At 41.8% G+C, this 22,798-nt stretch overlaps 1 protein-coding gene across 1 annotated transcript in view; it reads right to left on the bottom strand.

Moving 5' to 3' along the window:
• Positions 1–342: 342 nt before the first annotated feature.
• The window catches only part of LOC123233286, a 39,694-nt gene continuing 17,238 nt past the window's right edge, over positions 343–22,798 (bottom strand). The window contains exons 2-4 of the mRNA XM_044659437.1: positions 17,210–17,908; positions 8,559–8,663; positions 343–759 (exon numbers count right to left, since the gene is read on the bottom strand). Of these exons, the coding sequence (XP_044515372.1) occupies positions 649–759; positions 8,559–8,663; positions 17,210–17,908 (915 nt within the window). The 3' untranslated portion in view covers positions 343–648. The remainder of the gene's footprint in view (positions 760–8,558; positions 8,664–17,209; positions 17,909–22,798) is intronic.

The following is a 22,798-nucleotide window of genomic DNA, read 5'->3' on the forward strand; positions in this document are numbered from 1 at the left end:
TTATCGATCTAATAATAAAATACAAAATCGGTCCTGTCAGAAGCCAAAGAATTCCACCAATTGAATAATCTTTAAATTTGGTATTTCAGTTCTTCAAGGATCTGTGATCCCATGAGTTTAGGCCCTCCCTCCAGTGGCCCAGGTCATGACATCTTTGGGTCAGGAATTGCTCATGAAGAATTGCTGTGAATCAAACATCTCTTATTCTGAACATAACCTGGTGTCAAGCAGTTGGGCATGTGCTTTGATGCTAGGTAATGGCCTGATACCAAGCCCATATTCAAGAGTTTCCCAATCTGGTAGAATCTACAAGAGACAGTCAATCAGTCATGGATCATTTATTAAGCACTTAAGATGAACTTGAATTCTGCTGCCTTGGTCTCCAAGAACCCTGGGTTACTCTCAGATATGTCAAGGCAAGTTTTCAGCAGAGAACTCTAGTAAAGTTAAAATTGACATTCCTCTGAAAAAAAGACTTCCATATAATCTTTATTTTGGAGGGAAAGCACTTTGCCATGAACATGTCAAAATGGGAATTTCAGAGGAAAAGAAGATCTTCTTTGTAAAAGAGAAGAGAGGTAAATACTTGTGTTTTCTATGAGATTTTAAGTGTGCAGAGTCCTCTGTCTCCTGGTTGGAGGGGACGGGTCACTTTTTGATAGGCTTCTGAATTCCAAATTTTATCTTTCGAAAGCTAAACCGCCAGCTTTGTAAAACAATGTCTATCAGAGACAAGAGGGCCACAAAAAGTATGACTACCTGCAAAGAGAGTACAGTCGTAATTTTGGCCATTCACATCAGCACTGACGCATTGTCCCTCCCATTTCTTGACATTCAGAAGCATCCAAGCCTATCAGCCCCCCAAAACTGTTGTAGTTCCTCAGGTCATTTTTTCAACTCTTACCTTCCAGCTTAGAATCAATACTGGGTACTAGTTCCAAAGCAGAAGAGTGGTTAAGGGCTGTGCAATGGGGATGAAGTCACTTTCCCAGGGTCACACACACAGGAAGTGTCCGAGGGAAGATTTGAACCCTGGATCTGCTATCTCTAGGCCTGGTTCTCAATCCACTGAGCCACCCAGCCACCCAGATACCCCCAATCCTTCAGTCTTCACTCCTCTTCCTCTCTTCTATTCTGCTAAACCTTTTTCTTCTAGTTTAGTGGATAGAATACCGAGTTCAAATCCTGATTCCAACACTTGTTAGACTATGTGAGGAAAGTGCTTCTAAATGTTAGTGTTATGTGAGCTTGGAGAGGGAAATGGCAAAACACTTCAGTATTTTTGACATGAAAACTCCAAATGGGCCATGAAGTTGGATATGACTGAAATAACTGAACAACAAAAAAGAAATGCAAGTTATACTAAGTGGTCGTCTAGCCTGTTTGAACAGCACCAGGTATGGGGAGCTCCCCTCCTCAGGAGGCAACTACCATGAATAAATGTGACCTATGGCTACTGCTCCTCTCCAAGCATGGCCTCGGTGGATCCAGTAGACAGAGTACAAGCTCTGGAGATAGAATCCAGCTTCAAATCCTGGCTCTGTTATTGATTAGCTCTGTGGCCACGAAGCTTCTGGGGGCTTCAGTTTCCTCATCTATAAAATGAGGGGGTTGGACCAGATGAGTCTGAGGTCCCTTCTCCCTGTAAGCCCTATCCTCTATGATCTCTCCCCATTTAGCACTTCTTCAAGTTTAAAGTTTAAAATAAACCCAGAAAGAAATAAAACGAAATAGATCCAGAAAGGTCAAGTGGTCTGACCATGTTATTGGCTTGTTATTCACATTATATCTCCTGCCTTAACATCCTGCTTATGTGACTTTGGGCAAGTCTTCCAAGTCCTCTAGGTCTGCTATTTACCTGGATGAAATTGGGAAGATCATCTATGCCCTACCTAAGCTCCTAAATGGGTTTCTGGGAGGACCAGGTAGAACAAGCTATGAGTTTAGTGGTGGAACTATAAAGGGAGGGAAGGTCAGAAGGTACCAGTTAGTGATAATGGGCTCCTCAGCATAGATTGGAGGATTAAAATACATTCACTTGCCTTCAGGTGGCCCCATTTGAGGTGCATTTCTTTACTCATCAGAGTCTATTTCTTCACTTTATCAGTGGAAAGAACATTGGAAACCTGGGTTCCAATCCTTTAACATAGCCTGGTTGTGCCATAACCACTTAGACATAAGTAACATGGAGCAGGTCACTTTACTTGTTCAAATTTTCTCATGAGGATAATAAATGACCTGTGGTTCCAAGCCACTTTGCACAAGACTGTTCTTATTAGTGGAAATTAGTTATTTGATGCCAAAATTTCCCACATTGGCCGTGCCCCTCTCTCCCAAATATATCTCAATCTGCACTTGGAAACCATTGGCTCTCTATCAGGAGGTGGGTAGTACATTTTCTTCTGGTATCCTGGTTGGTCATTGGGTTAAATCTAAGACTTTCAAAGTATTTTATCTTTGATATCGTCATTATTATATAAATTGCTTTCCTAGTTCTTTTCACTTCATTCTACCTAAGTTCAAATAAGCCTTGCTATAATGTCTTATAGCATAATTGTATTCTATTACATCTATACACTGTAATTTGCTTAGCCATTTCCACATTGAGGGACAACCCATCAGTTTTCAATTCTTTGCTACCACAAAAAGAACTGCTAAAAGTATTTTTATACATCTTTGCATTTTGTTTTGTTTTTACCTGAGACTAATCTGCCCCTTTGTTTTTCCTCCCTCTTATAACCTTATTCTTTCTTTCCTCTCTTTCCTCCTGTTTCCTTATGCAGTGAAATGTCTTTCTGTACTATGTGCATATGTCTTCTTGCCTCCATTGTTTTTTAAAATTTTATTTTTTATTGTATTTTTAGTTCCAGATTCTTTACATTCCCACACTCCCTTCCTTACCTACTGAGAAGACAGGAAATACAAAAGTCAGTACTGAAGTTATGCTAAACAAATTTCCAAATTAGTCATGTTCCAGAAAATAAAAAGGAAAAAAATGCTTTACTCTACACTCTGAGAATATCCGTTCCCTACCTGAAGGTAGATAGCAATTTTCATCACGAGTCTTGGAATTGTGGTTCATTTTGTTGATCAGAGTTACTAAATCTTTCACAGTTGATTATCTTTATAATACTGTTGTTACAGTGTAAATTATTCTCTTATTTCTGCCCATTTCACTTTGTATCAATTCATATAAATCTTCCCAAATCTTTTCTGAAACCATCCCCTGCATCATTTCACAGCAAAATGGTATTCCATCACTTTCATATAATACATAACTTACTCAACCATTCCTCAACTGAGTGACATTCTTTCAGTTTCTAACTCTTTGCCATCACAAAAAGAACTGCTATAAGTACTTTCATATATCTTTAGAATTTTTGGTTTTACTTTGCTTAGGACTAATCCAGTTCAGAGGAGAGTGTCATCTGCTTCCTCTACTCAATCTTCCTTGTTTGTATTGAAATCTACTTATGTGAGATAATTTTTTTCTTTCCCTTCCCCCAATAGTATATTTTTCTTCCCTCTACCTTTGTATTCTTCTATTAAGATAATAAGAAAAATAACAGAACCATTCCTTGGACCTCCAATTAGATTGGACTCTATAACTCTTGAAGATAGGGTTCTGGGGAGACACATATGCTATCTCCTTATATTAGAATGTAATAATAGTTAGCATTTAGCTAAAGCTTTTGTCCTTCCTTAGAATATTTTATGCTCTAGTTTGCCTTTTTATATTCTTATGGCTCCTGTGTTTGCCCTTCAAAATTTCCATTAACTTTGGTCTTTTCATTAGGAATGCTTGAAAGTCTTCTATTTTGTAAAAGATCTATTTTCCTCTGCATAGGATTATACTTAGTTTTCTTCTTGGTTGTAAATCTCTATCCTTTGCCTTTTGGAATATCACATTCCAAGCTAACTGTTTTATTCACAGTGGTGATTACTAAATCTCATATCATCCTGACCATAGATACTCAGTATTTTAATTGTGTCTTTCTGGTTGCTTATAGGATTTTTTCCCTTTAATCCAGAAGCCCTGGAATTGACATTGATGTTTCTGGGAATTTTAATTTTAGCTTTCTTTTGGGAGGTGGACTGGCTGATTCTTTCTATTGTTATTCTGTCTTCAGACATTCTAAGAAATGTGGAGAATTTTATGATTTCATGAATTCTTGAAATATGATGTCTAGGTTCTTTTTTTCAGTTATGGCTTTCAGATAGTCTAATGATTCTTAAATTGGGTTGGAAGGAAATAAAATGTAAAGCAATTACTAATGTGCCAGGCATTGTGCTGAGCACTTTACAAATATTATCTCAAATGATCCTCACAAGAACTCTGAGAGATAGGTGCTATTATCTCTATTTTACAAATGAGGAAACTGAAGCAGACACAGGCTAAGTGACTTGCACAGGGACACATACTGTTTGTCTTTTGTTTCAAAGAGGACCAATGACATTACGGGGTAAAGTCTTCACTTGTGAGTGAATTGGACCTAAGTGAGGAAGAGTGACACGAAGCCTTCAGTCTCGCTCTCTTTTTCAGAGTCATTGAAGGCCAGGGGCAAGACAAAAGTCAGGGTACCTAGTGATGGTCTGGGATACAGCAGATGACCTTGGCATTTTTGATATCTGACTAAGCACTGGGTCCTCTACAGTGCTTGTTTTAGCAACCATTGACCATTGGAACAAGTTGTTTTTATCTTACCATTCCACCAGGGGAAGTCTTCATGTGGTTGGAGTAGACCCCCTAAATTATTGGTGGGTTCAAGGACTATCAGTTATCTTCAACCTGGTTTAGCCTGTCTGCTGAGATAGTTTTACTGGGTTTGGCCTCTAGGCATGCTCCAGCATCTGAAGCCACAGGTGAGAGTTAAATCAAAGGTGGACACCAGAAGTGGATGAGCAGCCCGGAAAAAGGCTCAGCAAGCTCTCACATCAGAGGTGCTAGTCTGCCCTTCACCCTCCATATATTCTCAGAGTCAGGTAGTAAATGTCTGAGGCTGGATTTGAACCCCTATCTTCTTCAGTTAGCCCAGATAACTATGCACTTAGTGCCTAACTGCTTATTATTTATTTTCCAGGTCAGTTGCTTTTGCTATGAGATACCTTATTTTCTCTCTCTCTTTCTCTTTCATTCTCTCTCTGTCTGTCTCTCTCTTTCTCTCTCCCTCTGTCTTTTAATTTTGTTTTTAACTTTTTTGCTGTCTTGGAAGTCATCTTCCATTGTGTCCTTTCTAATTTTTAAGGACTATGTGGCATGGGCAAAGTTTTTTTGTACCTCTTGTGCCTTTATCTCTTGTTAATTCTGTCTTCAATTCTTTTTTCCATAGCTCTAATGTCCTTTTCCCACCATTTCTTTTAGCACCCTCATTTCATTTATAAAAAAAATTTTAAACCTTTTTTAAAAATCAAAAAAATTATTTCAGGGGCAGCTGGGTAGCTCAGTGGATTGAGAGTCAGGCCTAGAGACGGGAGGTCCTAGATTCAAATCCGGCCTCAGACACTTCCCAGCTGTGTGACCCTGGGCAAGTCACTTCACCCCCATTGCATACCCTTACCACTCTTCCACCTATAAGTCAATACACAGAAGTTAAGGGTTTAAAATTAAAAAAAAAATTGTTTCATTACATTCAAGAATTCTAACTAAAAAAAAAGAATTCTAACTGAACTTGTACCCAAGCTGTGTTTTACTTTGAGGCTTCTTATTTAACAGATATTTGGAAGTCATTCTCTTTTGCTTTGTTTTGTTTGTTTCTTGAGTGTCCTTGTCACTATAATAGTTTTTTTTTTTTTTTATGGTAGGGATTAGTTTTCTGTTTGCTCATTATTCTAGCCTACTTCCAGATTTAGTAGTTTTGTTAAGGCTAGTCAATGCTCACTTCTAGAAGTAATATCTGGGCCAAGCTTGTGTCTTCTAGAGTCTGGCGACTGCTTCTTGAGTTTTGAGTCTTGTGTTATTCCAAGATCTCGGATAGCTCAGGGACCTGACAGCTTTCAAGCGCTCCTGAAGGAGTCTGATCTAGGGCAAAATCTTACTGCTGCTCCTCTGGTTTGAGTTCTACAAGTTCTTGACCTGGATTTGGATTTGACCAACATACTTGTGATCTTACCCCACTTGGGGGGTTTAGTAGACTATTGTTAGACTCAGCCACTTTTAGACATCTGGGAAACTTTGCTGTTTCATCATGACAGAACTGCTGGATCTCCTTTGGTTATTGCCTTGGTTATTCCACTGCAGACTTCAGAGTGAGCTGGAGGCTACTCCAGCCTCTACTTTAGGGTCAGAATCATGCAGTTGCTGCTTGCTTCCAAACTTGTTCCTTGCTTAATACACAATCTAGGGCACTAAGGAACTAAGGAGCTAAGGCTTACTCCTCACCCTGGAATACTAGCAGTGGATGCAAGTCCCCTCTTCAGTTTGCCCTGGATCTCTGACCCAAACTTCTCAGTAAGTGACAGAACTGTACCAAATGAAATCCCGATGTGTTGCTGGACCTGAGAGTCCTTGTGGCCCTGGTGCACAGCCTCTCCTTGTGCTTGAATGGATCCTGTCCTCAGTCTACAGACCTCTCTGCCTCCCTTTATTGATACGGGCAAACAAATGACTCACTGTAATCATCTTTTCTTGGATTTCCTAATCAGGAGGTGGTTTGATGCAGTTTATCTGTGTGGAGCAATTGTAGGGTAGAGCTTGGCCGGTCATTTTTCCTGCTACTCTACCATCTCGGTTCCACTTCATACTAAACCCAATATATAACTTTATTATTAAGGCCTTTCTCCTCATGTAGGATCCCTGTGTATTGGAAGTGTATTTCTCTTACCTTATAGGAGTTATCCTTCATAGTGTAGAATCTTAGGGGGAAAAGCTCTAAGCACCTCTCTTTGAAGGTTTTTGGTTCTCATTTCAGAAAAGGGCCCAAGGCCGTAATCCTGATATTTATGAACCCTCTTGCAAGACTCAGGGCCATATTTTCTACTCTCCTGTGTGCCTGAGTAGTTTTAATGGTTTCCTTTTTATTTTGTTTTGCCTTGAAAACCAGTTTAAAAGGGTCGAGGTTTATTCCTGAGCCCCCAATTATAACTTCATTGACAAGAGTCTAGCTGAGCCCCAATGGCACCATAGTACTTAGGGTCATAGATAAGAACTTCTATATTCTCCCCGATAGCCAACCTTGAGTAATTGAATGGTCAACCACTTATTGCAGTCCAAGATCCCAAAGGGCAGGTCTGGAATCAGAGGTTGCTCCCCATCAGTCAGAATCCTGGAGCCCCTCCAAAGGAGGGAGCATCTCTAACACATGTAAGAGATGAGACTTTTCTATACCAAAACGGGGAACAAAGAAGCCATCTTTGGAGCTGCCACTGCATTACTCCTGTCTGGGAATAGCTTTGGAGGCCCACGGCATCACTCCCATCTCTAGCTTATTATTAATACTATCCTTTAAGAAATCTCTTTGGAATACTACGTGCTATGATGCTATGATTACATGTTTAAAAATCACAGCCACAAAATCAAGAGAAAAAATTATCCAAGTAAAACAAATCCAAAGAGAACTCCAAAGCAGAGGATGTTTATATTAGCACACATGTATAATTTGCCAATTTTTAACAAATTGTAAGCAAAGTGGAGTTTGTGGTCTATGCATTTGTTTAGTTAAATTTTTGTTGTTGTTGTTGTTGGTAAAATATATAAGAAAAAATGAATTAAAAATTTTAAAAAGATAGGGAACTGCTGGATACTTCCCAGTGAGGCTCTGATTGAATTCGTATGGGTCATGAAATTCCAATAGGGTAGGGAGTGTCTTCATATTCCCAGAGCCTAGCTCTTGGTAGGTATGAAATATTTAATAACTGTTTATTGAATGAAAATTTTAGCACAGAAGCCTCTAGAAAAGGACAGGAAAAAAGAGAAATAATTCTCAGAGAAAAGAAGCAGGGTATTGAGGGTCTCTAGATTATAAGTAACCTGGTACAAGAGAGGCTGGGCCTCCTTTCATTGGCCATCATATATTTTCTCAATTCCTCAAGCTACAGTACATTTGCTATCATGGGAAGTTTGCATTTTGTTTTGTTTTTCCATTTGTTCGTTGTCCTTTGTACCCATCACAATGTTGGATCAATGCACAATGTGTTCGACTATGGCTGATCAGACCAATGTGAACTCAGAAGGCACTAGTACTTATGTGGCACAAAGAATTGGTTCTGTGAACATTTGATGTGGAGATGTCTCTACATTTCTGAGTAAAATGGAAAGTGGCAAAAAAAAAAATCTCTTTAGGACCTCTATTTTTGGTCTCTTCCTTTTCCCCATCTCTGGCATGGATGCCAAATAACCGTCTAAACACCCACTTGGAGAGGTGGTTGTCAACAATTGGGCCAATTTACTTGTTTTAAAACTCCACCTCACACAGAAAACCTCATTCATGTTGCTGAAATGAAAAATATTAATTTAACATCACACATCTACAATAAGACAGAGCATCTCCATTATCACAAAGGACTTGGACTTGAATGCAGATTGAACATATAGAAATGAAGTTTAAAAGTCATTTACTTACACATATTTGCCAGTATAGTGCATCTATAGAGCTTGGTGGGTAAATGAGTGAGTAGAAGCCGGCATACGAAAGGTACAGAAATGCAAAAACATCATTGAGTACGTCCTGAAAAAAATAGAACAGAAAATCGTTAACATTAAAGGATGATGGAATGTCAAAAAAAAGGATTCAGTGTAATTTGGCTCAGTAACTGGGTGATGCACTGGGCCGAACCAGGAATATAAAGGCAAAAGTGAAAAAAGTCACCCTTTCTAAGAGTCGACATTCCACTAAGGAGATGCTTCTGCAGGATCCAGGATCATCTCTGGCCTCCTTGCTCCAGACCTTCTACAGTGGAGGCCTTTCTGAGACCCACCTGCTTTGGGAGCTCCTTCATACCTTGCCCACTCCTGCAGGATACACCATCATCCCCCACTTCAAAATGGGACAGAGGGAAAGCCTGGAACAGTCCAAACACCTGCCCACCTTCCTCCCTCAGCAAACCTTTCTCCAAGTGCTACTGCATGAACTCATTCCTCAAAGGTTAAACTCAATGGAGTATATGCCTAGTGCCCCAATCTCCCCCATTCTGGTAACTGTGAAGCCCTGGCTGCCGTCCCCCATCCCCAACTGCCTGATCCCTCCTTCCTACCCTAGTCTCACCCTGCCCAGTTGTCCCCCTGTGGATCTACCCGCCCCCTCCACTGGGCTCTCTTGAATACCTGCTCAGTAATTAAGAAACTTGATTTCTTTTTAAACCTTTTTTCTTTCTCACTCCATCTTTTTGTACTCCCTGAGACCTGGCTCCCTCCAAATTACACTCTATCCTTGGTTACTCTTTTCTGAGCTGGATGTATTTTCCATTATACTCTGCTCTCCGAAATTCATTAGTAGTGATGGGGAGTCAAAGCTTTTTTTTTTTTTTTTTTTATTGCCTCTTCCAGACTCTCCCTCCACCAGTATTATAGCCACCTCTCCTCCTATGAGGTTTATACTATGAAGAGTTATCACTTGGTCCAGATCCTAGTGGCCATTATCCGTTTAAAAAAAAATTGAGACTATTTGCAGAGAATTCTCTTTTCTTCACTTTCACTTACCTTACACCAGAGTCAGATGTTTTCCTCCACTATCTCCTCTTTCACATCTGCACCCCCTCACCTGAAGAGATGGCCCTTCTCCCTGCCAAGTGATCTTAGTTCCACCTGTCTTCTCTAGCAGACTGCCCCTGTCATCCCCACTCTATAATCTGCAGGCTCTCCTTCCTTACTTGCTCTTTCCCTGTGCCCACAAACACATCCATGTCTCAATTATTCTTAAAAAGAAACCCCTGATCCCACAGTCCTTGCTCATCTTCTGTCTCTCTTCTCAGGTAAGCTACTTGAGAAAGCTGGCTACAAATGGGGCCTTCACTTCCCTTTCTCACATTCCAATATCAACATTTGACAGAAACCTCTCTCTCAATAAATTCTCCAATCATCTCTCTTTAAAAAAAAGCATTTAATCTTAATTTTATTTTTCTCAATTACATGTGAACAAGAATTTATATATATATATTTTTAATTTGAGCTCTAAATTCTCTCCTCTTCCCCCCTCTTGGACCAGGCAAGCAATTGCATAGACTATGCATGTGCGATTATGCAAGACATTTCCAAAGCAACAATGCTACAAAAGAAAATGCGGACCAAACCCTCCACCCCATGAATAACAAAGAAAGTAAGGAAAGTCTGCTTCAATTTGCATTCAAGACTCCATTAGTTCCTCCTTTGGAGGTGGATAGCATTTTTCAACACCAGCCCTTTGGGATTGTTTTGGATCCTTGTATTGCTGAGTAGCTAAGCTATTCACAGTGGATCATTGCACAATATTGCTGTTAATGTGTCCAGTGTTCTCCTGGTTCTCATTCTAATTTTTTTTACTTCTCTGCTGCCTTTGACACTGTCAGTCACTTTCTTCTGCTGGTACTTTCCCTTCTCGAGAGTACCAAGACATTGTATTTTTCTAGTCTTCCTACCTGTCTGACCACTCCTCAGTCTCTTTTGTGAGTTCTTCATCCAGGTGACACTGGTCAATCCTGGGTGTGTCCCAATGGTCTGCCTGGAGTTTTTCTTTCCTTCATCATAAAATCTCATTCAATAATATGGGTTCTTATTGGTTCAATGATCATCTCTATGCAGATGATTTCCAGAGTAAGCCCATAGTAAATACTTTAAAAAATATCTATCTGTCTGTCTGTCTATCTATCTATCTATCTATCTATCTATCTATCTATCTATCTATCTATCGATATATCTATCTGCCTCCTACCTATTTATGCATCCCCAACTCACACAGCTAGGAAGTATAGCCAGATTTTAACCCAGGACCTCCTGTCACCAGGTCTGGCTCTAGATCCACTGAGGCACCTAACCAACCCCCATTTTACTCTTGGGGCCATAGTCCTCTCAGTCACTCAGACTTACAATCTTGAGGTCATCCTTGATTCTTCTCTTGCAGTTATCCCATATTTTAATGGTTTTGAGACTTGTTTCTACTTTCCCAACCATCTCTCTTATCCATCCCTTTCTCTCCACTTCTTCAACCATCCCTCTGGTGGTGGCTCTCATCATTTTGACTCAAGAATCTCTACTCCCGGTTATTCTCTGCTCAGGCACCAATATGCTTTTCCTAAAGTGTGGGCCTGAAACTGTCACCTTCCTCCCTAAAATATCTAATTGTTCCCTCCAAGATCAAATAGAAAACCTCACAACTTGTCCCCTTCCTATCTGTCCAGTCTTTTTATAATTCATTCCCCTCCAACTACTCTTCAGGCTAGCTACACTGAACCTGCTTGTTCCTTAAGCATGGCAGTCCATCTCCCAACTCATGCATGCAATGCTTTTCCTCCTCACTTCCATCCCCTCAAAACTCTGCTCAAATACCACCTTCTGAGGGAGACCTCCTACCCCATCAGTGCTTTTCCTCTGAGATTGCCTCCAGTCTACACAGTCTGTATCATATATGTACAAAGTTGTTTGTAGAGCCACATGGCTGGGAGATGGAACACTAAATGGAAAATTTCAAGAGCAAGCTTGGTAGATATATTCATTTCAAAACTTTCATATGCTTTCAAAAAAATGGATTTTATTATGAAAAGTTTTTATTAGTACCGTTGTTCACCTTTCTATAGTGCTTTAGGGTTCTTTACAATATTCCTATAAGATAGATGTCACAAGGATTATTATCCCCATTTTACTAATCAGGAAACTTGCTACTGGATCTTAGAGAGATCACCTAATTGAACCCTCAATTTGACAAAGGAGGAAAAGGAGGGACCCAGAGGTTAAGAGGCTTGTTCCATGTCACATAGATAGTTATTAATAGAGCCAGGAATTGAAGCTCTAGACCAGTGGTTCCCAAACTTTTTTGGCCTACCGTCCCCTTTCCAGAAAAAATATTACTTAGCGCCCCCTGGAAATTATGAAACTATTTATTGAACTCAGAATAGAATGTAATACAAAAAAAAAGTGTGGCCATCACCGCTACCCTGAATCGCTGCAGCACCCACCAGGGGGCAGTAGCACCCACTTTGGGAATCACTGCTCTAGCCTATTAAATTAAATTCAGTGCTTTTTCCACTATACCAGTCATTTAGTCAACACATTGATTTAAAGTGCCTACTATGTTACAGTCACTGTGTTTAGCACTGTGGATACAAGGAAAGGCAAAAGATGGTCCCCACTTTCAAGAAGTCTAATGGGGGAGACCAGCAAGCAACCATGTACCAACAGGCTATATGTGGGATAAATCAGAGGTATTCCATAAATGGAAGCAATCAGAATTAAGGAGGATCTAGAAAGGCTTCCTGTAGATAATGGGACTTGAAAGGAAGCCAGGAAGCAGAGATGAAGAGGGAGAGCACTTCCAGTATGTGGGATAGCCAGAGAAAATTCCCAGAGTCAGGGAATTTTTTGTTTTGTGCTAAGAAGTAAGTTTGTGCTAAGTAAGGAGAGCACTGTCTAATTGCTGAGTACATGACAGAGTAATGTAAAGAGACTGGAAGTAAAGTAAGAATGTTAGGAAGGGGACGGATTGTAAAGGGTTTTGAATACCAGATGGAGGATTTTATATTTGATCCTGGAGGTGATAGGGAACTAGTGGATTTTAGAGCGAGTGTATGTGTATGAGAGAGAGAATGACAAAGAGAAAGAGAGAGACAGAGAGACAGAGAGAGGTCAGGTCTGCAATTTAAGGTCACCTTGACAACTGAGTCAAGGATGTGAGTGGAGTGAGAAGAAACCCGAGGCAGGCAGACCCTCTCAGGGCACACTATTACAACAGTCCAGGTGTGAAGTGATGAGGGCCTGTCTTAGGGTGGGTGCAGTGTCAGAGGAGAGAAGGGGGTATATCTGAGAAATGCTACAAAGGTAGGATTGACAAGCTTTGGCAACAGCTCAGATGTGGGTTGTGAGAGACAGTGAAGAACTCTTAGGTTTTAAGGCTGTGACTATATCCTCAACAGTGATAGGGGAGCTAAGATAAGGGGAAGATAGTGAGTAAAGATAAAGTCCCCAATGGCTTCTGATCTCTATGAGCGGTTAGGAGGAGAATGGGACGAAAGGACAGAGGCAGCATGGTGGAGCTGGAAGAAAGAGTGAATGATCTTGTTTGAAATAATGGCTCTGCTGCTTAACTACCATCAGGTTGAGTTGGGTAAAATCCCTTCTTTTGGGAAAGCTGGATATCACAGAGCATAGTGTTGGACTTGGAGTCAGGAAGACTTGGGTTCAACTCCTGAGTTGGGCATTGTTAGTCATATGACTCTGGGCAAGTCATTTAATTCCTTTGTGTCTCAGCTTCTCCATCTATAAAATTATAAGATAATAGCACCTACCTACCACAATTGTTATGAAGATTGAATAAAATAATGTTAAAGTGCTTTGCAAACCTTAAGGCACTATATGAAGGCTAGATATTATCATTATTATTTCTCTGTGTCTTAGTTTCATTCTCTATAAATGAGACCTCCCAGTTTTAAATCTAAGATTTCATGATGTATCAGTTCCAAGTATATGGCTCTTCCCTTGGGGATTTTCCCATTTAGCATAAATCTTAAAGCATGGAGTTACAATTGTTGGTGACCTTGAAGGCAAAGGAGAGGTGTACAATGGGTGCAAATAACTACAGTATATAGATTGCAACTCCTCCATTTTTAAAGGAGAAAAGAGAAGCCGGAAGGTTGGATATGCCCTTGGAATACACAAAGTCACACAGTATACAGCATAGAGTCTAATGCAATCCATGGCCTTGTGGAAAGAACACTGAATTTGGAGTCAGAGGACCTGGATTTTGTTTCCATCTTGCCACCTAATTACCTGTTTGACCTTTAGCAAGTCACTTAAGTAGGGAAACTGGAGGAAAATGGGACTCAGTTTCCTTATCTGCTAAATGGTGTTTTACTAGGTAAAATACAGTTCTGTGAATTAAAAAAAATACTATTTAGAGAACTATTGTTCAGTATAATTGCTTTCCTTTCTAATCCCTTGTACTTTATTTTATGCATTTAAAAATATGATTCTGAGAAGGGGTCTACATAGGATTCCAAAACTGCCAAAGGGCCCAGGACCCCAAAAAGTTTAAGAACCCTGGTACTCTTTCCTTCCCTCCCTCCTTTCTTCCTTTCCTCTCCTTCCTTCCTCTCCTCTCCTCTCCTTCCTTCCTTCTTTCCTTCCTTCCTCCCTCCCTTCCTTCCTTCCTCCCTTCCTTCTTTTCCTCTTCTCCTTTTCTCCTTTTCTCCCTTTCTTACTATGAGTTCCAAGACAGATGAGTGGCAGAGTTAAGTGACTTGCCCAAGGTCACATAGCTAGGAAGTATACAGTTTGAAAGTACATGAGACCACATTTGAACCCAGGTCCTCTAGATTCCAGCCCTGGTGCTCAATTCACTTTACTACCTACCTGCCCCATACATAATCTTTTAAAGATATCCTAAATTCCATTAACCTCTGAATTCAGTTCAACAATCATTTTTCAGAAATATACAAGTCTACAGTGTACAATATGAACCCACAAAGACTTGAATTGAAATTATGAAAATGAATACTTACAAAAACGGGCCAGGTCAACTTTTTCAAGTATTTTGGGAGTGCCAGGATATTCGCAAAAATGAAGAAAAAAAAGAAGGAGGATTCTAATATTAAGATCACTGGAATGAACACATTGGCTGTTTTGGTTACCCTCATCAGCGAATATGACACTAACAATAATATCTGGAATACAAAATATAGAGTTTCATAGGTTGTCATGCAGTTACCAATTTTCCAAGATTTTAATCTGTCATCAAAAGATCTGGAGTATGTTGGATAATAAGAGTCCTAATTTGAAGAAATCTCAGCAGGGTGGAATGATACTTACTTCAATATTCTAAGCAATAGGGTAGGATTTCATTGCTGTGGCTCAGCCTTATCTCATCTTTTTCTATAGTTGGGAGTATTTTGGGGGGCCTCCCCCACTCCCACCTCTCCCAGAATTCATCACCCTACAGCTAACATGCAATGAGTATCTTCACAATTAACTAGGCTGGTCCTCAAAGCTCTGACATTCAATCCTTTTCCATTCATATGCATTCATAGCCATTCCAGCTTCCAGAGCTCATACTTCCTTTGATACCCTTTGGGAACCCAAGGTCACCCTCACTCTACCAGGAGACTTTGGAGTAGGATTTTAGTGAAGGAAGATAAAGTTTGATTCAATTCAACAACAAAAATCTTTAGGAATAAATTGCATATTCTTATATTAAAAAACAACAACCACCAACTTCTTGAGAACAGAATGAGAAAGCCTTGCCAGAAAATTTGTGTTAAAAAGTGCTAAGATTTTTAATGGACTGCAAGGTCAATATGAGCCAACAGAGTAATATTCAACTTAACCCAATGAACATTTATTAATTGCCTATTATGTGTGGGACACTATGCTAGGGGACAGGGATACAAAGATCAAAACAAAATAGTTCTTGCCTTCAAGGAAATTACAGTCAAATTACAGGGGGATGCAACATGGATAGATAAATAAATGCATTTCCAGAGGGAGAGAGCACTAACTTGGAGGGAAGATATCGCAAAACTTTGGTAGGACCTGACATCTTAGCTGTGTGACCTTGAACAAGCCATGTAACCTCTCTATGTCTAGAAGGCAGCTAGATGGCTCAAATGGACAGAATGCTGGACCTGGAGTCAGGAAGACCCAAGTTCAAATCCGGCCTCAGACATTTCCTAGCTCTGTGACCTTGAGCAAGTCATTTAACCTCTGATTGCCTGACAAAAGAAACCACCAGAGAAGGAAATGGAAAATCACTAGGGTCTCCTTATCAAGAAAACCCCGTGGATAGGCACAACAAAAATGTACCAGACTTTGACTGGGGATACAAAGAAAATGGGAAAACACAATTCCTGTTCTCAAGGAGCTTACAATCTAATAGGGGAGACAGTATGTAAACATCTTTGTACGAACCAGATAAATATAGAATAAGCTGGAAATAATCAACAGAGGGAAAGCGCTAGCATTAAAGTGGATTGTAGAAAGGCTTCTTCAAGGTGGGATTTTAGTTGGGACTTGAGAGAAAGCCAGGAAAGCCAGGGAAGCCAGGGAGGTGTAGATGGGGAGGGACAGAATTCCAGGAATGAGGGACAACCATCCAGTGCAAATACCTGGAGTTTCCTGTACTAGGAAAAGAGAAGAGACCAGTGTTACTGGATCCCAGAGTAGGAGTGTGTGTGTGAGGTGTAAGAAGACTGGAAAAGAGTGTGTGTGTGTGTGTGTGTGTGCCTGCGTGTGTGTTGGGGGGGGGCGTGGACAGGACGTGTACGTTAGGAAGATCTTTGAAAATCAAAGAGGATTTTATATTTGATCCTGGAGGATATAAGGAGTCACTGGTCTTTACTGAATGGGGATTCCTGTGCCTCTATGTGACATTTTCAGACCTGTGCTTTGACAGTTTGAGTGGAGGATGAATTGGAGTTGGCAGAAATTCGAGACAGGCGGATCCACCAGCTGGCTATTGCAATAATCCAGAAGGGTGATGGAGGGGCTGACACTAGAGCTGACTAAAGGAAGGGGATATGTGGCCAAGATGGGGAGAAGGAAGCCTCCAGCACGAGGCTTGAAAGCTGATTGGATTTTGGAGGGAGGGGAAGGCCTCAAGGCAGCTTCCTAGCAGGCGAACCTAAAGAGGGATACCTGCCTTGGCAGTATTGGGGGTATTAAGCGGGTCCAGGGTGAGGGCAGAGAACCCACGAGCATTTATCTCAGCGTGGTCCGACATCGGCAGGCAGGGGAGAGGGGCAGGTCCCTAACGGATTCCCCCAAAAGGATGGCGCGATGGCTCGGAGCTGGACTCTCAAGAACTGCAGGCTAAACGTACTTCCTCTCATCCCCCAAAGCTGAGACCCGCCGAGACCCGCCGAGCCACACACTCTACGGGACGGGAGGCTCCGCCCCTAGTCCTGTCACACCCTCTACAGGCCGCGGGGCCCCGCCCCCAGCCCTATCCACACACTTCTCAGGCGGCGAGGCCCGGCTCCCAGCTTTTTAAGGCAGAAAGTCCCTTGGGTCCCGCCCTCGGGCCTGCCCAGGGACTCTCCCAGGCTAGGGTCTCCTGCTCCTTGGCCTTTGTCCTCCCCGCAGTGGGCCAGCCCTCACCACACAGGCGACCTTTAAGTCCCCGGACCAATGTTTGATGAAGTAGTTGCGCGTGCTCTTCTTGCACTGCGATTTGTAGCTTTCGAACTGGCGTTTTGGGTGCTGCCAATCAGTTTTGCTCGGTGATGGGGTTGGGGTTGGCGAGGTCGGGGTTGGTGGGATCTTTCTCTCCATGGCGAATGGCTTGAGGTGACGGCCTTCTGGCTCGGCGGCAGCCCCGGCCCCAGGCCCCGGACGCCTTTTCTGGGGAATTGGTCTCAACGGCTGCTGCTCCCGCGCTCGCCCTCTCCCCCGCCCCACTCCCTTCGGCGACCGTGGAGCGCGCCCCTGTGGAACCACCCACTTCCCGGCACCCCCTGCGCACCCCTGTACAACCCTCTCAGTCCTGAGGTCCCCGGCAACTCCTGCAGAAGTCCCTCGCTCTGCGACTCTCTGCGCGCTCCCGTGCAACCCCGCAGTGAGACACCCCCTAGCGTACCCCTGTGCAACCTTCTCGGTCCTTGACCCCTGCGCACCCCTGTGCACCCCTGTGGAACTACCTGATCCGTCCCCGTCCTGAGGCTCTTGAGCGCCTCTGCATACACCCAGTCCTGGCCCCTCTGAATGCCTCTGTGCAACCCCAACCGTGGGACTCCCAGTGTACCTCTGGTCGGAATGCCCCTGCCCTGGGACTCCCCGAGTGCCTCCGTGCCACCACACCTTTCAGGTCTCGAGATTACTTAAGCACCACCGGGTAACCTCTCCCAGGCGTCCCGGTAGAAACGGTACTCATACCCCATCCTCATCCCCCGCCCCTCGCCCTGGGAGCCCCCTGCATGCCACTGCGAATCCTCTATTATAGAGCGAATAGCGCCTCCGAACAACTCCCAACCCTGGGGTTCACTGCAGGCCCCCAATAGTGCCTCCATTCATTCCCTGTGCTTCTCCTGGAATCCCCTCCCCGCTCCCGCCCCTCCTGCCCCTCGATACCCACCCAAAACTCCCGGCAGGTTTCCTTGTTTTTCTGTGGGCCGGCCGACCGGTCTATCCATCAGTAAGCATTTATTAAGCATCTACTATATACCAGGCAGTGTGCTAAGCCCTGGGTATACAAAGAGAGGTAAAAAGGAGTCCACGGTTTGATGAGGGAAAAAAATATGCAAACCACCAAGTACAAACAAGCTATAAACAGGATAAATTAAAAGCATTTGACCGAGAGTGCAAAACAGCTAGCGGAAAATGTCCGCAGTCTAGAGACAATTAGAGGTCAGTGCCACTGTATCAGCAAGTACTTGGTATGAGGGTAGAAAAAAGGTGGAAAAAACATGGGAAAGGGAGGAAGGGGCCGGGTGATGAAGAGCTTTGCTGTGAAAAAGAGGATTTTATATTTATCTTCTGCTCTCCCTGATGCACTAGTACAGTGACAATGGGCTCCTTGCTGTTCCTCCAACGGGACACACCATCTTCCCTAATCCCCTAATTCTAGTGCCTTCCATTTGTTTACTTCCATTTTATCCTGTTTATAGCTTATTTGCTTGTCTTCCCTATTAGACTATAAGCTCCTTGAGAGCCTTGAAAAGTTTAGCTTCAAAAGTCAGAAGAGACAGTCGGGATGGATAGGAAGGACAAGAGGGAGCCAGGAGTTTGTAGACCACAGAAAAGCAGCTAGTATAGGAGATGAAAATGAGTGGGGATGCCTGAGGGGCTGATCTGTTAGAGAGGATGAAATGGAATGGGATCCCAGGTGCTTGGAGAAGGAATTGCTTTTGTAAGAAGGGCCACTTCTTCCAGTTCTTGAGGATCTTTACTGGAGTCCAGTCTTGGGCTCTGCCTCTGGCTTGCTGTAGTGATCTGGGGAAAGTCACTTCCTCCCTCTGCTTTCTCAATGTTCCCTCAGGGACTTTTGCTGTCCTCCTTTCACCGTATTCTGCCTTCTGTTTCCTTGCCTTTACACTGGCTGCTGTCTCCTATGCCTGGAATGCATTCCTGCCTTCCTCACTTCTGCCTCTTTGGAACCCCCTGAGCCTTCAAGCCTTCCCTGTTTACAGGAAGCCTTTTTCTGATCCCTTAATTGTTAGTGGCCTTCCTTTGTCAGATAACACAGTAGATCTAGAGTCAAGAAGATCTGATTTCAAATCCAACCTGCCTCTGCCTATATTAGATCTGTGACCCTGGGCAAGTCACAACTGCTTCCCACTTTAGTTTCCTCTTCTAGAAAATGTTTACCTTGCAGAGTTGTTTTATGAAAACCAAATGAGGTAATATTTGTTAATCACTTTGAAAACTAAATTGCTATATAAATACTATCATCATTATTATATTTATCTTCTTTTTTAAACCCTTAACTTCTGTGTATTGGCTCCTAGGCGGAAGAGTGGCAAGGGTGGGCAATGGGGGTCAAGTGACTTGCCCAGGGTCACATAGCTGGGAAGTATCTGAGGTTGGATTTGAACTTAGGATCTCCCATCTCTAGGCCTGGCTCTCGATCTACTGAGCTACCCAGCTGCCCCCTAGTAGAAGAATTTATCTGTGGCTAGGCCCTGCAAATAAATATCAGCCATCCATCGGCCTTGTCCAGGAGGGCATTTAACGATTTAACCAGTTTTGTACTGCCCTTTGTGCTGGTAGATTCTTCAGATCTGTCCTATTGTGATGCTTCAAAAAGCTTGCATAGGTTTTTCCGTGGTTCCCTCTACTCTGGCTCCTTACCTGGAAAGAACTAAGTCAGGAATATGAATGGTATATCTGTTTCCCCTGGAGTTCTTTTTAGTCATTATTGGTCCTTCCCTCCAGTTTCCCTGATCCAATTCATCCTCCACTCAGCTGCTAAATTGCTCTTTCTAAAACATGGGTCTGATCAAGTTTCCCTCCTTATTTCTACCTCCTGGCTTCTCTGGCTTTCTTTAGGTTTCTGCTAAAGTTCTACCCTCAGCCAAAAGTTTTTCCTGATCCCCTTAGTGTGAGTACCTTCCCTTTCTTGATTTATCTCCAATTTATTTAATATATATCTTATTTGGATATATGATCGTAAGCTCCTTGAAGGTAGGGACTGGTTTTTTGTTTTTGCCTTTGTATCCTCAGTCAAGTGCCTAGTACATAGTAATAATAAATTATTATTGATTTCACTAGATTTTATTGTTTGGGAGCAAGATCTTAAGAGAACAGCCCAGAGGGTACTTGAGCCCTGATGAGATGTTCTCTAGATTTAGCTTCAGAACTTCCTAGTTGACCCTTCATAATTTAATTCAATCCCAGGGATATGACCATGAAACTGTAGTGTTAAAAGAATTCTGGAGTTGGACTCAAGGGAGACCTGAGTTAAAATTCTGCTTTGGATACTAGAGATGTAGCAATGAGGAAGTCACTTTATTTCTCTGAGCTTGTTTCCTTATGTGTAAAATGGGAAAAAGAATAACTGAAGATCTTCTCCAAGAGGGTTACCATAAGGAATGGATGAATCTTTTGTAAAGAGCTATACAAAACCTTAAAACAGGATATCATCATTGTCTATTCTTCTTACTGCCCTTCTGTGCTGTACCCATAGAATGGTAGAGTTGGCAACAATCTTAAGAGTTCCATTTTAGAAGGCCTTGTAGTGCATTAGGAAGTATCCTGAATTTGAGGACCTGGATTCAAAAACCTATGTCTGTTAATCATTTCCTTTCTCTGGGTCTCAGCTTTTTCATCAACGAACAGGTTGGACTAGATATTCTTCGAGGTCTCTTTCAGCTCTTTACATCTGTGGATAGTAGATAGCTGCTTTTTAGCTGAATGTCTCTCTCCATCTTGCCATTTTTCAAATGAAGAAACTGAGGCCCAGCAAAAGTAAATGATCGGCCCAAGGTCACACAGATATTTAAATTCGAGATCCAAAACTTGAACCCCAATCTACTGATTCCTAAAACCAATGTAATTTATCCACTTTACCACAAGCACCTCAAATTCCCCCTCCTTTTCACATACTGAAAATTCTTCCCTAATCAGAAACTATTCCTTCTAAAATCAAGCGGAAATCTTACTGGAAAGAAAGAAAGAATCCAGGGCAGAGTGTTGATGTGCTTTGTGAGCACTGATTATTAACCGCACTGAACCACAGTTCTGAAAACTGGCAATCATGGAGGGCTGCTCTGTTTACTCTGCTGCCGACTCTCCTGACTCTGCTATCCTTGATGTTTGTGATACCTCTACTGATGACCTTGCCATTTGTTTCTCTACTTTGTTGCCTTTTTCCTTTTTGCTCATCTTGGATTTGTCTCTTCCTGGTATCATTTTCTGGTGAATCCTTTTCCCCAGTGACTTAGGCCATGTTTTTTCTCCCTGGAAAGCTATCTCAAGGATACACACAAGTGCGGCTACAAAGCAACAAATCTACAAAAGGAAAAACAAAAAGAAGGTACTGTTGTAGCCTTTGTATGTGGCACAGGCAATATAATAGGATTCTATGTAATGTCAGTGATCAATGGGAGTCAAGAGAGTGTCTTGGTATAGGAAGGAGAGGTCACTAGATTGGGCATTTCATAGATTCAAGAGTTTGGGAATTGGTTGAGACCTTAGAATCATCTGTTTTAACCCCATTCATTTAAAGATTTATTGCTATAAGGGTGGGGGTTGATTGAATCAATGATTGCCTCCATCCTAATGGCAAGACATATATACTGGTACTTTTTTTATCAGATGAAAGCATCCCTATTTAATCAGCTAATTAGAAGTATTTAAGTAGGAGATCCCAAGATACCTCCTTGGGGCATGGTGTCTCTAGTGGGATCACTAGGTCAAAAAGTATATGTATTTTTGTAACTCTTTTTCTATCCTCCATTTTATTTTTCAGAAAGGATGATCTAATTTATACTGTCAGTAGTAGTTTGACTATTAAACTACAGCTGCATAGGCACTGAATGGTGCCTTTACCTTCTATTAGGATCACAGGAGACTTGGAGGTAGGAGGAACTTTAGAGGATATTTAAATTAGTTTCCTCATTTTAAAGTTAATAAAATTGAAGCTAAAGGAAAAAGAGGATTTTCTAAACCTACACAGCAAGTAAATAGAACTGGTATTCCAGTTTGGTGGGGGTCAGGTAGAATCTCAAAATCATTTCAACTTGCCTTTTTCTTATTAGAGAGCTTGAACAATTTTTAGTGGGTATTTGATAATGCGTACTTCTTTTAAGAACTGTTTGTCCATATCCTTTGACCACTGGAGAATGGCTTTTGTATTTTGTTAATTACTCATAAACCCTTGATGTCAGACTTTTTATCAGAGAAGTGTAATGCTATGATTTTCATCTATTTCCTTTCTTCTGGGTACATTGGTTTATGTTATACAAAAGTTTACATGCATATATGCATATATATGTGTGTTTTTATATATGTGTGTTTTTATATATGTGTATATATGTATATCTATAATCTATCTATCTTGTCCATTCATCCATCTATCTATTGTCTTTCTGTCTGTCTATCCACCTATCTGTCCATTCATCCGTCTCTCTCTCTCTTTCTATCTATCTTATCTATCTACCTTTCTTTTCTTTCTTTTCCTTCCTTGCTTGCTTCCTTCCTTTTTCTTCCTTCCTTTTCCTTCCTTCCTTCCTTTCTTTTTCTTTCCTTCTT

The sequence above is a fragment of the Gracilinanus agilis genome, chromosome 2 (assembly GCF_016433145.1).
Source record: "Gracilinanus agilis isolate LMUSP501 chromosome 2, AgileGrace, whole genome shotgun sequence".
NCBI classification, from domain to species: Eukaryota; Metazoa; Chordata; class Mammalia; order Didelphimorphia; family Didelphidae; genus Gracilinanus; species Gracilinanus agilis.